The 13,425-nt window shown below is 31.2% G+C and overlaps 1 protein-coding gene across 1 annotated transcript; it reads right to left on the bottom strand.

Annotated features, from left to right (window-relative positions):
* Window positions 1-1,735: 1,735 nt before the first annotated feature.
* LOC107421205 (phospholipase D alpha 1) lies at window positions 1,736-8,567 on the bottom strand. Its single transcript, XM_060817029.1, has 5 exons — window positions 8,489-8,567; window positions 8,257-8,386; window positions 4,601-4,654; window positions 2,571-4,440; window positions 1,736-2,408 (listed from the first exon to the last, which is right to left on the bottom strand). Exons 2-5 carry the CDS (start codon window positions 8,341-8,343, stop codon window positions 1,978-1,980), a joined length of 2,442 nt encoding a protein of 813 aa, XP_060673012.1. The 5' UTR covers window positions 8,344-8,386; window positions 8,489-8,567; the 3' UTR covers window positions 1,736-1,977.
* Window positions 8,568-13,425: the final 4,858 nt, after the last annotated feature.

The following is a 13,425-nucleotide window of genomic DNA, read 5'->3' on the forward strand; positions in this document are numbered from 1 at the left end:
AAAAAGAAAGAAAACGAAAAAAAAGTTTTTTTTAGACTACAAAGAGAGTTTTTAGAGAATTTTTTTTTTTTATGTATTAATTTCAAGAAAAATGATATATACTTTTCTTCTCAGTATGTATCTATTTTTTGTTTTGTCTTTCTTTATTTTCCATGTTGGTTTTTTGTGTTTTTCGTGACTAGAGGATCACAACAATCAGACAATCAAATTTTAAAATACCAAATGACCTAATGATCCCCTCTTTTAGGTCCATTTTTACACTTTTAGTTTTGAGACCAAGAAAAAAGTTAGGGTGAAATTACCCGTTCTTAGGGTGAAATTACACATTTGATTGTATTCCTTAATCCATAGATCATTACTGTTCAAACAAGGGTTAAAAAAAATGGTGATTTTGCTACATTAACTGTTTGGAGAAAACTTAAATGAAAAAGTACCTAATAAACTTTGTCATTGTAGTAGAGTCTTCTATAACTTGTTAGGGACCCAGTTGTGACATAAATGGTGTCATTCAGCTCGGGATCTATTACTAGTAAGGGCATGTCTAACAGTACGTAATATGTCCTACAGGTATATTTTCCTAATGAGCAACATTATTGACGCTGCTATGAAATTAAATGCCTTTTGAGCCTTTGATGTTGATAATGAAGATAGAGAACCCATTTTCGATTTCTTCTTTTGGATTTGCTTTACAAACTCAAATGTAAAGCAGCTTCTTGTGATTGTTTTTCTTCCTTATTTGAGATTCAATAATTTTTCTTTCTTTTTCTCTTAATTTATGGTAAAAGTTGAAAGTCCAACTTGGTATAATTAAAAGCTATTTTGGGATTTATATTCTGAACCTTGAAGAGATGTCGTCTTTATCCCCATTAAATTATTAATGAATTTTTGCAATTTCAAACTCAGCGAAACAATTCATGCGAACGTCCTAGTCTCATCAATAATGGGTAAAAAATGAGAGACAGGAGGGAGAAAAAAAAAAAAAAAAAAAAAAAAAAACAGTCTTATATGTGTCAAGGTTTGAAGATAGATTCTCGAAGTCACCAAAGCTATTATACCATCTTAAATTACTTTTAACTTGAATGAAATTATCTCCAGTTCGTTGAAGGAAACTAGCAATAACGAATTATATTTTAGAGGTTTGCTAACATTGTGTTTTTGGCTTTGCATTTTTCTCTTTTATTTGAGAAACAAATATGATATACAGGGAAAAGAAATTTTTTTATCAAAATAAGTGTCGTTAGCTTGCGAGAAGCCTAACTAACACTTAAAATATAATCCAATTATACAAACTTAAGTAAGATCGAAAACCAAAAATATAAGCTTTTTACAAGGTTGATTCTATATTAAAGCACTGCAAAGATTTTAATCTTAGACCTGAAACTCATTTCAAATTACCATTTTTCCTGAAAAGCTTGAAACTTTGTTAATATACTTTAGTTAAATTCATTGTGTACCGTCCTATAATTTAACCAAATAAGATAATGACAAGGTTGTGATACAAACTTAAAAATTATAAGATGTGACCACTTAAAGATTGAATTCGACTACAAAGCTGGTGCTGGGATACTTTTTTCTTCGACAATGACTCCTATGTCAATCATAATAATTTCGTTTGGTAATTAAGTGGCAATTGAAATTAATGAAATGAAATATTAACATATAAAAAAAAAATAAAAAAAGATTGGAAGAAGATTAATATATAAAAGATATAGAAATTGAGTATGGTTAAGGGAAATGACATGGAGCACAACTTTGAATTCAGTAACAATTTGCTTGTGTATGTCCTGTACATATATAGATATATATATATAAAGAAATTTTCTTATCCGAGATCCTAGAAATTAAAAAACTTGCATCTACACATCACACAAATGATGGTGTGATGGTTCATACCAAATTAATCATCACAGAAACGTTCCTGCAAGTTATCAACTTCCATCTTGAATAAGAGAATCTAAATACAGGCTAAGTATATTTCTAGGTTGTGAGGATTGGTGGAAGGTAATCAGATTTGGTGCCAAGGACTCTAGCTTTTGTATCCGGGAAGAACTCGAACCCCGGCAATACTTCAACAGCTCCACTCCTAGATACTTCAATGGGGTAGCGAAGCAAATACCCTGGCAGGTCCACAACAGTTGTGCCCGAGTAAATATTCCAGTTTTTTTGAGCAATCTGGTTCACTGTTCTGATACATTCCACAGTTTGTGGATATTTGAAGGATTCATCATAAACCTGAAGGTGTTCGAACCAGAGCGCCAATCGAAATCCGTGTATCTGACCTCTTGCTGGTCTATCTCCTGCTAAATGATGTGGTTGGTATCCTCCCATAGCAATCTCAGAGTCCCTTGCACCGTCCATCGATCTCTGGTTTATGTTGGCCGATCCAATGATTATGTATTCATCATCAACTGCAATGGAGAAAAAGAAAATATTTGTAAACAGCTTCAATCACAATTCTGAGTTTGAATTTGCCATTAATCCCAAAAGTTTAAAAAATAGTTGAGAAATATGCTAAACTATATGCATGTTAAGCGAAAATAGTAAATCCAAATGAAAGCTGTGTTGATTACCTATCATCATTTTAGAATGAACATAGATCATGAAACGCCGGGATTTCTGAGCTCTACTATAATCGGAATCTTGTTCCGGTGCTTCCGGAGGTACATATTCACCTGGAATCTGTTTCTTCCGATTACCAAGGCAAAAAAATGTTAGATAATCCATGGGGTTTTCATCCAAACCTTTTCTTTGAAGTGCTTGTATGATATCAGAATACATCATTCCAATTGTCCTCCTCTGCCAGTCTAATATAGCTTGAACAGAAGCACTAGCAGGAAGTCCTTCAGGCCACATTGGGATAACAATGTAGACAGTAAACCTCTCCCCTGCTTCAATCTTGCTAACAATTTTCAGTGAAAGCTCTTTTGGTATTAGATGCAGAGCATTGATATCTGCGTCGTTGATATCGGTCGATTTCCATCCATATGAACTTCCTAGGAAGTACTGATTTTCGATGTAGATGAAATCTTTGGCTCGGCGAATGGCTTGGATGTACGCATCCTGAATGCTTCTATCAATGATGACATTTTTCCCACTGACAAGACCGTAATCTGCAGCATCCCTTGGGTTCTGAGGAAAGCCTGAAACAGCTCCATCGTCGATGGATCGAAAAAGCTGGACATTCCAGGTTTCGGGATCATTAGCTGTGGTAACAGGTAATGGATGAGTAATGATCTTGTCAAGCTGGTTTGGTGGAATTAGTATCTTATCGCCTACTTGTTTAATCCATCTCTGCTCGAAGTTGTACAAGACATCCCAAGCAACAGGACCTTCGAGCCGACAATGAATATCATGCCAAGGCTCTCTCGGACCGCCTTTGTTGATCGATGAGCCGGTGAAATTTGGCTGATGGAAATCTTTATGGTGAATATTTCCCAAAGTTTCGAATAGCGGATGATCTTGTGTATCATACCTTCCATCACAAAGATCAATGCCACCAACAAAACTCACAATCCTCCTCTCTGCTTCTGACCCTCCCTGCAACCCTTCACAATCAACAATAACACTCTTCTGATGGTGAGTGAACATTGTCGAAATCTCAAATCCCTGCACTATGCTTCTTCCATCGTCTGGATTCCGGGGGCACAACATGCAGTGCACGTTGGTGTTCCGGAAGTAATTTTCGGTTTCTTCATCATGAGTTGCCATTAATCCATCTTTCTTAAATTGTTCATTTGAAGTTCTGTCATCCCAAACAAGCATAAGAACTTTGACATCTTCGTCTGCTTTCTTCTTGAGAAGCTCACCAAGTGTGAGATTGCTTCCTGGCTTTTGCAGACCTTTTGGATCTCTTATTAGAGTTATTTCAGTATTTACAGACCAGCCAGTGATGTAAATCAAGTGTTTTGCATTTGAAATTGCCTCGAAAATGTCCACCCAGCAATTCTGGTGTTGATAAGCTTCTCCAGGACGTAAAAAAATCCAAGGCTTGAAATCATCAGCAACATGGGCATCTTGGTAAAGTGTAACTCTGCAACCTGTTCTTTGTTTGAAGAATGTCCATGGAACTCCGTCATATTGAGGACTTGCAATTCCTCTAGACCAATTGGGATCTTGTGTTACACTGAGAAATTTCAACTTTACATGGATTTTAGAATTGCCATGTATTGGATTGTGCTCTTCATCAAGGATCTCAACCCATCTGTCGACCTCATTACCGTTGATGATCTGTTCAACTGGTACATAAGCTCTTCCAAGTAGTGTTGCCCCAACAACATCATCATCTTTGATAGTGAATATGATATGTGAGATATAATGGGCGCAGGATATGCGGAAGGACTCGTTCCACTTTGGATTGTTTGGTTGATTGTCTAACATTCTTGTTCGTCCAACTCTAGCCTTGTCTAGATCAACTGATGCATAGAGTTTTGATCCAACAACCTGCATGAAATAATTTTTTTTTTTTTTAATAAATTAGATGGTTTCACATGTAAAAATAATTAAGAAAATGTAATGCAACATATAATTTAATTGACAATGTTGGAAGGAAAAATAAAACTTGATATTATTAAAAAAAAAAGAAATATAGTAAATGAATTACCTCAGGCCGACAAAGAAGTGCTCTCTTAATTTGAGCTACAAATTTTTTGGGAGTCTTTTGTGTATCCATGAAATAGAAATTTCAAAAGAAATATAAATTTCAAAGTAAGAAGAAAAGAGAAAAAATAAAAATAAAAAATAAAAAGAACAGAAAGGTTAGATAAATAAAATAAAACAAACAAACAAAGAACAGAAAGGTTAAAAATAATTCATAAAGAAAGTAAATAAAATAAAAAAAGTGTTATAAATGAATTTAAGAATCAAATTATGGTAGATACTAAGTAGTTTGAATTTGGTCAATAGCATCCAATGTAAAATGCTATAATAATAATTATCATTTTCAAAATTTTAGTACTCACTTGAGTTTTCTAGTATATATACTCAAAACATCATTCATAGAAAATAGTACCAAGAAAGTTGTTGTTCTCCAGGTTGATGTACATATACATGTACATGTTACCCGAGTGAATGGTGATGTACAAATGTTAAACAAAACTAATTTCAAGCAAAACGTCTAAGGACTTTTCTTCTCTTCGGTACACAAAGAGCATGGTGATTGGTGGACTTCATGAATCATGACTCATCAAGAGCCATGTAGGATTAAGGGTCCATAATCAAATCAAGTAGATTAAACTGATCAAATGAATTAATTCCGTTTGATTTTTCCTCGAAAATCAAATCGGTTAAAGTAAGACAATTTTTAAATCTAATCAAATCAAACCTACATGTATATTATTTAAAATTTGGTAAATTTTTTTAATATTAATTAATTATTCAATTTAAATTATATAATATATATATATATATATATATATATATATATATTTTATAAAAAATGACTTTCGGCTGAAAATGGCCAACAGTGGGCTAAAGTTGAAATTGACTAAACTTCATGGTCAGTTTGGTTTGCTTTTCTTAAATGGTTAAATTCGGTTCAAGTTAGTTTGCAAAAAATCAATCAAAAACCGATTGAACCGGACAGATGTCCACCTTTATGTGGAACGATGTGTTAGAATTATGTTGGACAATATTGTTTAGATGAGTTTGGATCTTGTGTCCTATTCTGCCTCTTCTAGCAATGATACGATGTCTTATTTAAAAAAACGTTAACAAAAAAATAAAATCAACCAAGTGAAAAAAAAAAAAAAAGGAAGAAGAAGAAAAAAAGTTACTTTTTATAGATAAAGTAGAATTCTATCAGTAAACAAAAGATTCTCATCCCATTCAAATAGGTATCTATTAGCATTGGTAGGCAGTTAAATGTCCAATATGAGGTGCACTAGCATCATAGAAAAATTACTAGAATTATAACCAAAAGCCAACTTCCCTAATGAAGAGTCAAAAATATATATGGCTTAAAAAGGTAATTATTACTCCCATTGCTATGGGATAAATTAATGGTTCTGTGACACACACTTTCATCAAACCTTTTAAGACTGCCTACATGGTGCGTAATAAGGAAAAAAGCCCAAAAAAAAAAAAAAAAGGTACAACGGTTGTAGACAATGGTGACTGAATGGGAGCATTGAACAGGAAAAGGATCTGATTAGTTCATGAAGTGCACAATATAAATTATTTCAACATATCATGCAGCATTATTGAAATGAAGCGTAGCAGAGTTGGCTTTTTGTGTAACAAGAAAATTACTTACCCAATCCTGCAATAAGAAAATAATTACATTTAGGAATAAATATATAAATTATATATTATAATATATATATATATATATATGCATGTTAGCTCACAGATCATATGTACTGAATTATTTTTTAAAAAAAGCACGCATAAATGAATATATATTATATGAACGAAACCAAATATTTAAGTTCAGAGCTTTAGAAGGACAAGTAAAACTGGAATATTAATTAGAGCTTGCATCTTAATTAAAGATATACAGATATACAAGTACTCAAAATATGCAAGAAAAAAAAAAAATTATCAGTGATTCATCCATTTATCACCCATGTACATTATTTACTAGACATTGTGTTTATGTGAATACAAGGCTAAATATCATTTTTTTTTTTTTTTGACATACAGGTTGCTTATTAATACCAAACTAGAAACAGTTGCAGTCTTTTGTTCGCCAAGTTTGATAGTTTGCAAGCTACGCCTTGTAATATCAATTAGTTGCATTTTGATGGAATGTCCCTTTTTTGTTTTTGTTTTTTTTAATTGATGATAATTAACAGTTGAAAGGTATTTAAATGCAAATCTTTGAATTGAAAGAAGCCTAAATCCAATAAATTAAAACCAAAAGGTTTAAATTACAACAAATTGTATTTAATTAATATGGGTCACTTGTGAGTTATATGATAAACAGTTCTCAAATTTAGTCAAAAAATGCAACTAAACTAAAATGAAACAAATTAAAATTTAAAGTGCTAAATTGTGAAATTTAATTTAAACCTGCGAGCCGAAAACATAATTTAGCAAAACTATAAAGTGTATTAAAAATGCAATAAGCCTTAGTAAATATTGTAAATATTGTTATATAAAGTAAGGAAAAAAATAGTAGTCCACTAAATTATTTATTAAGTATACATGTTTCATTATTTGATTAGTTAATATATTATTATAAGCTCAACATAGATAAGTCAATTTTTAAAATGATAAGTATAGCCAAAAATAAACTAATTAAATAATATTATATGTATATTTAATGAATAACTTTGTAAACTAGATGGTGCCTCTAGTATTATTCAAAATAATAATATAATTGTAGAGTTGTTCAATGATGAATTTTAAAAATCAGTACGGTATATTATATATTTACATTAAATATCAGAATAGATAGATGAAATTTTTACAGAAAAAAAAGGAAAAGATAATTTCATTTCATAATAATGGAAAGTAACATATGAATTAGCTCCTAATTTTTTTTAAATGTTAAATTACCACTGATTTAAAAGTTTAAGCTATCTAAAGGAAGATTTAATTTGTATATTTAGCTATGTATAAAATTACATTCATTTCTCTGGCATATATTGTTGTAAATCTTTTGCACCTATTTGGCCACAATATTTAAAAAATATTATTATTATTATTATTATTTTATTTTTGTATTTAAATACTAAAAATTGTTCTCTAAAATCAAATATAGGTGTTCAACCCATGTTTTCCGAAAACTGGTTTGAAGAACAAATTTTATAACTTCAAAAACAGAAACAACTTTTTAAAGTTGTTTTTAAAAGCTGCTAAAATATAAAAGAATAATTTGTTTGTTTGGAGGCCCTCACAAATCTCATGCATGTGAGTCTCCAACCACTTCCGTGCTCCATATGGGATATCCGGATTCGACTTGATTAAGCTGTGGCAAAATTGTATTTTTTTGGGGGGAAAAAACAATTTGTCAAATACTTTTTAGTTTCGTAGAACAATATTTCATTCACTATTTTAAGAACCATTTCCAAAAACCAAAAAACAACAAAATATGTCCAAACAGGTTTTTTCCAACATTCTTTACTCTACAATTGTACAATTAACAATCCCTTAAAATTACAGGTTCAAGAGGCAAAATCAGTATAAGATCTTCTTAGCAAAAAAACAAACAAGCATTAAAAATGACGGAAAAAAGAAAAAAAGAAACGGTAAACCAAAAATATATTTGTGTTTGATCCTTATAAAAAGTTGAAATTACATATAATTTACACGTACCTTGCTGCAGCATAAATTGATTCCAGTGCGTAGCTTATCAACTTTATATATGGTAGCCATGAGCGTACCATGAAGCAACTGCGGCATTTTTTGTTGTTCAAATAACTCTTTCAAGTCTTCTGAAATCAGTCTGTTTAAGAGTAATGCACACAAGATATTTATATATGTCTACCATAAATCAAAAAACAAGCGGATTAATACATATAATAAAATATAACATATATACACGTACTATATATGCGTTTGAAGAAGGATTTCAGATGACGGAAAATGTAGCCAACTTTAAGAGAGACGAATGAAGCAAGAAGGTGCAAAAATGGCATGGAATATATAAATGCTTTGAGAGAAAGAAAGTTAAAAGGTATCAGAAGCCAAAAGAACACCATGGAATATTTTGTATGAAGGAAGGGATCCATTTACACGTAATCCAAGCTAGAATCAGTACCCGCCTTGGCTTCCAAGTGCCCGTTTGCAAAAATTTGGAGGTCCATTCCTTTTTGGTTACTGTGTTGGGGTTCCAAAACATCTTAGCCCAATTATATATTTTCTTTTTATTTTTATACACATTTTTGGTCTTTTTTACCAATGCTGACATGATTTTCATGATTTTGCAGTTTGATCACCATTCATTTTATGATTATTATTATTATTATTATTGTGTTAATTACATGTCAGTATCCTTAACTTTTGGCGTTTTATGATCTAAATCTTTGACTTTTAAAAGTAGTTATTTAGGCTTTCAATTTTTAAATTTATTGCATATTGGTTCAATTTCTAATTTGAACAAACAAATTGGTAACAATTTTGTCCATATGACTGATTTCTTTTCAATGATCAACATCCCAATCTCTTTCATTACAGACTCTGCTACAATTTTCTGTGTTAATGTAATAATCCATACCAAAATATCTCTATTATACAAGTTTGACTAAGAGAACCGTGTGTGGATCGCAGATTGACTTTTTCTATGGTCAAGGTTTTGGTTTAACTGCTATATTGTTGTATAAAGCTCATCAATATGAGTTGTTAGACTAGTGGTATGCCAAATTTTAAGTTGTGGATAAAAAATATGGTTTTGGGAATATTTAAGTATCAGTACTATATCAATGTCCAAACCAGTTCTAATTTTTTTTTTTTTCTAATAGTGACACAATGTCTTATATAAGTGTTGGGAAGCATGCCCAAGAGTAAACAACTACCAAAATACATGTTTTGTCTCCCAAACCCAAGAAACCTCCCTAAAGCCCAGGGAGTTTGAGTTGGGTCGACTTGAATCCGTTTAAGCATAAACTGAGTGATCACCCTTTTTTCTTTTTTCGGCCATCTACAAGCTGCATGCACCGTCACTGGGCAGCTTGTTGACTAGTGACAAGACAGTACAAATTTTAGGCTGATCCACTGCCGGACATGCCCTGATCAGGTAGCCTGAGTTCGTGGGTTTTTCGGCCATTCCAGGCCAACGTATACGCCTACCTCCTCCATTTTTGGACCTTCTAAATCTATTTCCATACTCCATTTACCAATATTCATCAAGGTTTGAGAGATCTATCAATAGGGAGTTTGGTTGATTTTTTTTATCAGTTTTCTTGCCATTGTTGACACTTTTGAACCAAGGTGAGCATACCAATGTATTTCTTATCTCTTGGGCTTTCCATTGATATAATGTTTGTAAAGGATTTCATTTGATATCTATTTTTGAATCAAGTAGTTAAATACTAGATAAATTTAGATTGTATTTGGACATAAATTGATCTAATTGAACAAACTTGAAGTTATTTAGTGTAACTAAATATTAATATGACCCATTGAAAGGTTCAATTTCATAAAATTAGTTTTCGAATGAAAAGCTCCAATTTTGGATAACGGCTCCTAATGGTTTGCAGTGTAATTGAACTCATTTGATGTCCAATTTATGTAATTTTATAGTTGTATAAATTATTTTAAGACATTTGGTATACTACAATATCTTTGGTTTAGTTGTTGGAGTTTGAGAAATATTTTATTATATTATAAGTACCTGTATTGAGCCTGGAGGCAATGCTGCGGAGAATATTAATTGGATTTAAATGTTTATTTTATGCATATATGAATATTGGTTTTCACATATATGTGATATCATTTCATGTAACTTATAATAAAATTCTAAATGGTTTTAAATTCGAATAAGTTCATAGTGAACTTGTGAATTTTGGTATTTAAATATTGTGAGAATTAAATTGTTGGTTTAGTTATTTTGGAAAATAATTGATTTGATGTAAGCAAATCAAAAATTATATTTTTTAAGCATGTTTAAGTATTTTATATTTTTTAGTGGTTAACAATGGTTTATGGCGACATATATTTCACTGTGGTATTTATGTTTTGGCACAAAATGATAATTTATAATTTTTGAAATATTAAAACAAATGATTGGATTTGAATATTAAATTATGCTTTATCGTACAATATTGTTCGGAAAAGTATGACCTTAACAAAATTTATTTTATAGATATTGTACTGTTATTTTTAATTGATGTATCATATTGTACCAGTGTCTTTGTTCAGTATTTTATTATTGTGCATAGGTTGGCATGATACTTGTAGTACACTAAAAACCATAAAATGGATTCATCTCACAGGTTTATTATTACCACGATCCATTTTGTATATTAAGGATCGTAAGGTGAGTTCATCCCACAAGTTTATATTGTTACAATACTTTTAGGAAGCTAAAGGCCATGAGGTAGGTTCATTCCATATATTTCTTTCTTTTACTGTTCGGTGGTGTTTCAGGACGTTGTACACCCCTTTGCAATGCTAGGTATTTCGTATAGTACATTGTTTATGTTTTTAAGTACATCATTGGTTTTCTGATATTTATAATTTTATTGCACTTTCATAATTATTTTGTAAAATTATGTTTATATTATTTTATACTCAATATTTATATCATGATTAATCCAGTTTATAATATTTTAATTGTCACTGATTTATATTATTTAAGCATTGAATTTATGATATTGATTTGGTTTATAAGTTGGATTTTATAAAATGATTTTTAAATGGGGAATCTTTCAAAAAGTATAATGGGAGGTCTTGAGTGAAAGAACTGCAAAAATGAAATATTAATTTTCTATTATACTATGTCATTTATTAAGATATTTTTATATCACGTTTTATTTGTTTTTAAATTTGTTCCCCTAGGTCTAGGAGGTTAGCGGATCACTCGTTGTTTCGTATTTTTCATAGTAGCTGTAGTATTTATCTTTATTTTCCTAAACTTATTTGCATCAGTTGTATTTTTAAATTTTACAAATATTCTTAGAATGCTCTGATATAATTTATAGATACGGTAGTGACCCTATTATGTTTGTGTAGTAATGACCTATAGTATGACGGGCTATAGATGTTAATTATAGTTGTGGACTAGTATGTTGTTGTTGCTCTATCTTTATATATTGAGGTCTTAGTTGATATTTACATATATTATTTATCCATGGTTGGGTGAGGTTCCATTAGGTTTTCTTTAAGGATTGCCCAATGAAACTTTCCCAAGCAAGACCATTCAAGAGCCCTTGGAGGGTTCCAGGGCCAATTTATTGTTTGCAGTGAGTTTTTCTTTTTTGGTGCAATTTATTGTGTGGATTTATTACCCCATTCAACTTTTGCATCATTGAAACAAATAATTGAATATTTATATCAATTTAGCGGAACTCTAATTTGAATCACATAGGGGGTGACCATGGAAGAAGCAAAAGTTTCTTGAAAATCTATAATATTTTGCCAAAAAATAAAGCCAACTCTAATTTTGTTTATGTTAACCATTATATGTAACCCAAAATATTTATATATTATTGTCATATAAATCATGTACTTGCAAATATTTGAGTTTTGATGGGAATCAAGGAGAGCATGTGTCAAACACTTTTTCCATTTAGTTAAATTCTTCCAGGTTAGTGATATGTTTTTCTCAAATCTTTCTCTTTGGATCTGCACCCATTTCCCTTTTTAATGGCCTAATGATTGGTGCTTAAGGAATCTTAGGCCATGAAAGGCATAAAATTTCTCTACCTTTGATAAGAATCCGCCTATGCCGGTGCAAACTACGACATGCTGGGGTACTGATCCTGTGCAACTGAAGACCGGATCAATTACTAGGGCACAAGCTAAGATATTTAAGGATAATTTGGTTAGTTTCATACAAGGTGTGATTAAATAGAAAGAAGGCATTATTATACCCAAATGTTCTACGCCAGCGTTAAGCATCTAAGTTGTGAAGTTAGAAATGGACCCAGGAAGCTGTTTTGGTGCATCTATGAACTCCGAGGAGTAAGAGACGGATTTGTTAACTTGTGAATATGATTAAGCTCACCAAGGGATTATGGAATCATGCCAAGTCAGATCCAAAGCTGTTCGAATGTCACATTTGTGCACACATTTCAATAGTGGTTGGTTTTGTTAGTTTTGGCGCTGAGAAGGTGGTTTCTTGTAATCCAAACAAGTTTTGATCATTCCAATCAATGGCAATGTGTGGGAACCAGTTTTAATCTTATTTGGCATCCTACATGGCATATGGGATTTGATTTGGAGCTTAATATAGCTGGTGATTGGACAAAGACAACTTATTTGGCAAACTAGCCAACTAGTTTCATAATCTGAAATTTGACTTTTGTTTTAGGAAATAGTCTTTTACTTTGGTTTTCATTTAATTATTTTTTGGACAAATAAATTAAAGAAGGTTGATATTAAAAAAAAAAATTACAAAAGGCTGGTTCTAGTTGAAGTTTGGAATTTGAAGTTGTTTGCTGGAAAATTGTTGGAGTTGCTGAGTTATTGCTTATTTATTCAATATTTGGTTGCTAGAAAATTGAATTTTGAGTGCTAAAATTGTTTGGATTAAAATGGTAAAGGATTTGATACAAAGACTTAAATTACAAGAACAACAATCAACAATTATTCCATATTTGTTCGAATTGTTTCTTGTTCGTTGTTTGAATCTCTTTCTAAATTTTATCCTTGAATTATTGGTTTCTTAATATTCTAGTTAGTTCTTCATTGATTTCGAAAATTACTTGTTGAATTATCTTATTTTTGATTAGTTAGGTCGAGAATAGGTTTTGTCAATTCACTCGGTATTGGTTCGTTTTAGTTGTTGTTTTGTTGATAAGTTAAATTAAGGCATACTTGTGA

Source organism: Ziziphus jujuba, chromosome 5, assembly GCF_031755915.1.
Source record: "Ziziphus jujuba cultivar Dongzao chromosome 5, ASM3175591v1".
In the NCBI taxonomy this organism is placed as follows: domain Eukaryota; kingdom Viridiplantae; phylum Streptophyta; class Magnoliopsida; order Rosales; family Rhamnaceae; genus Ziziphus; species Ziziphus jujuba.

What these genes read in the sequence shown, in the direction of transcription:
- LOC107421205 (XM_060817029.1), bottom strand. Translation starts at nt 8,343, where the DNA reads ATGCCGCAGTTGCTTCATGGTACGCTCATGGCTACCATATATAAAGTT. An exon ending in CACTTCTTTGTCGGCCTGAG is followed by an intron (nt 4,441 to 4,600) that starts GTAATTCATTTA and finishes TATTTCATGCAG; the next exon opens with GTTGTTGGATCAAAACTCTA. An exon ending in TCATTCTAAAATGATGATAG is followed by an intron (nt 2,409 to 2,570) that starts GTAATCAACACA and finishes TCTCCATTGCAG; the next exon opens with TTGATGATGAATACATAATC.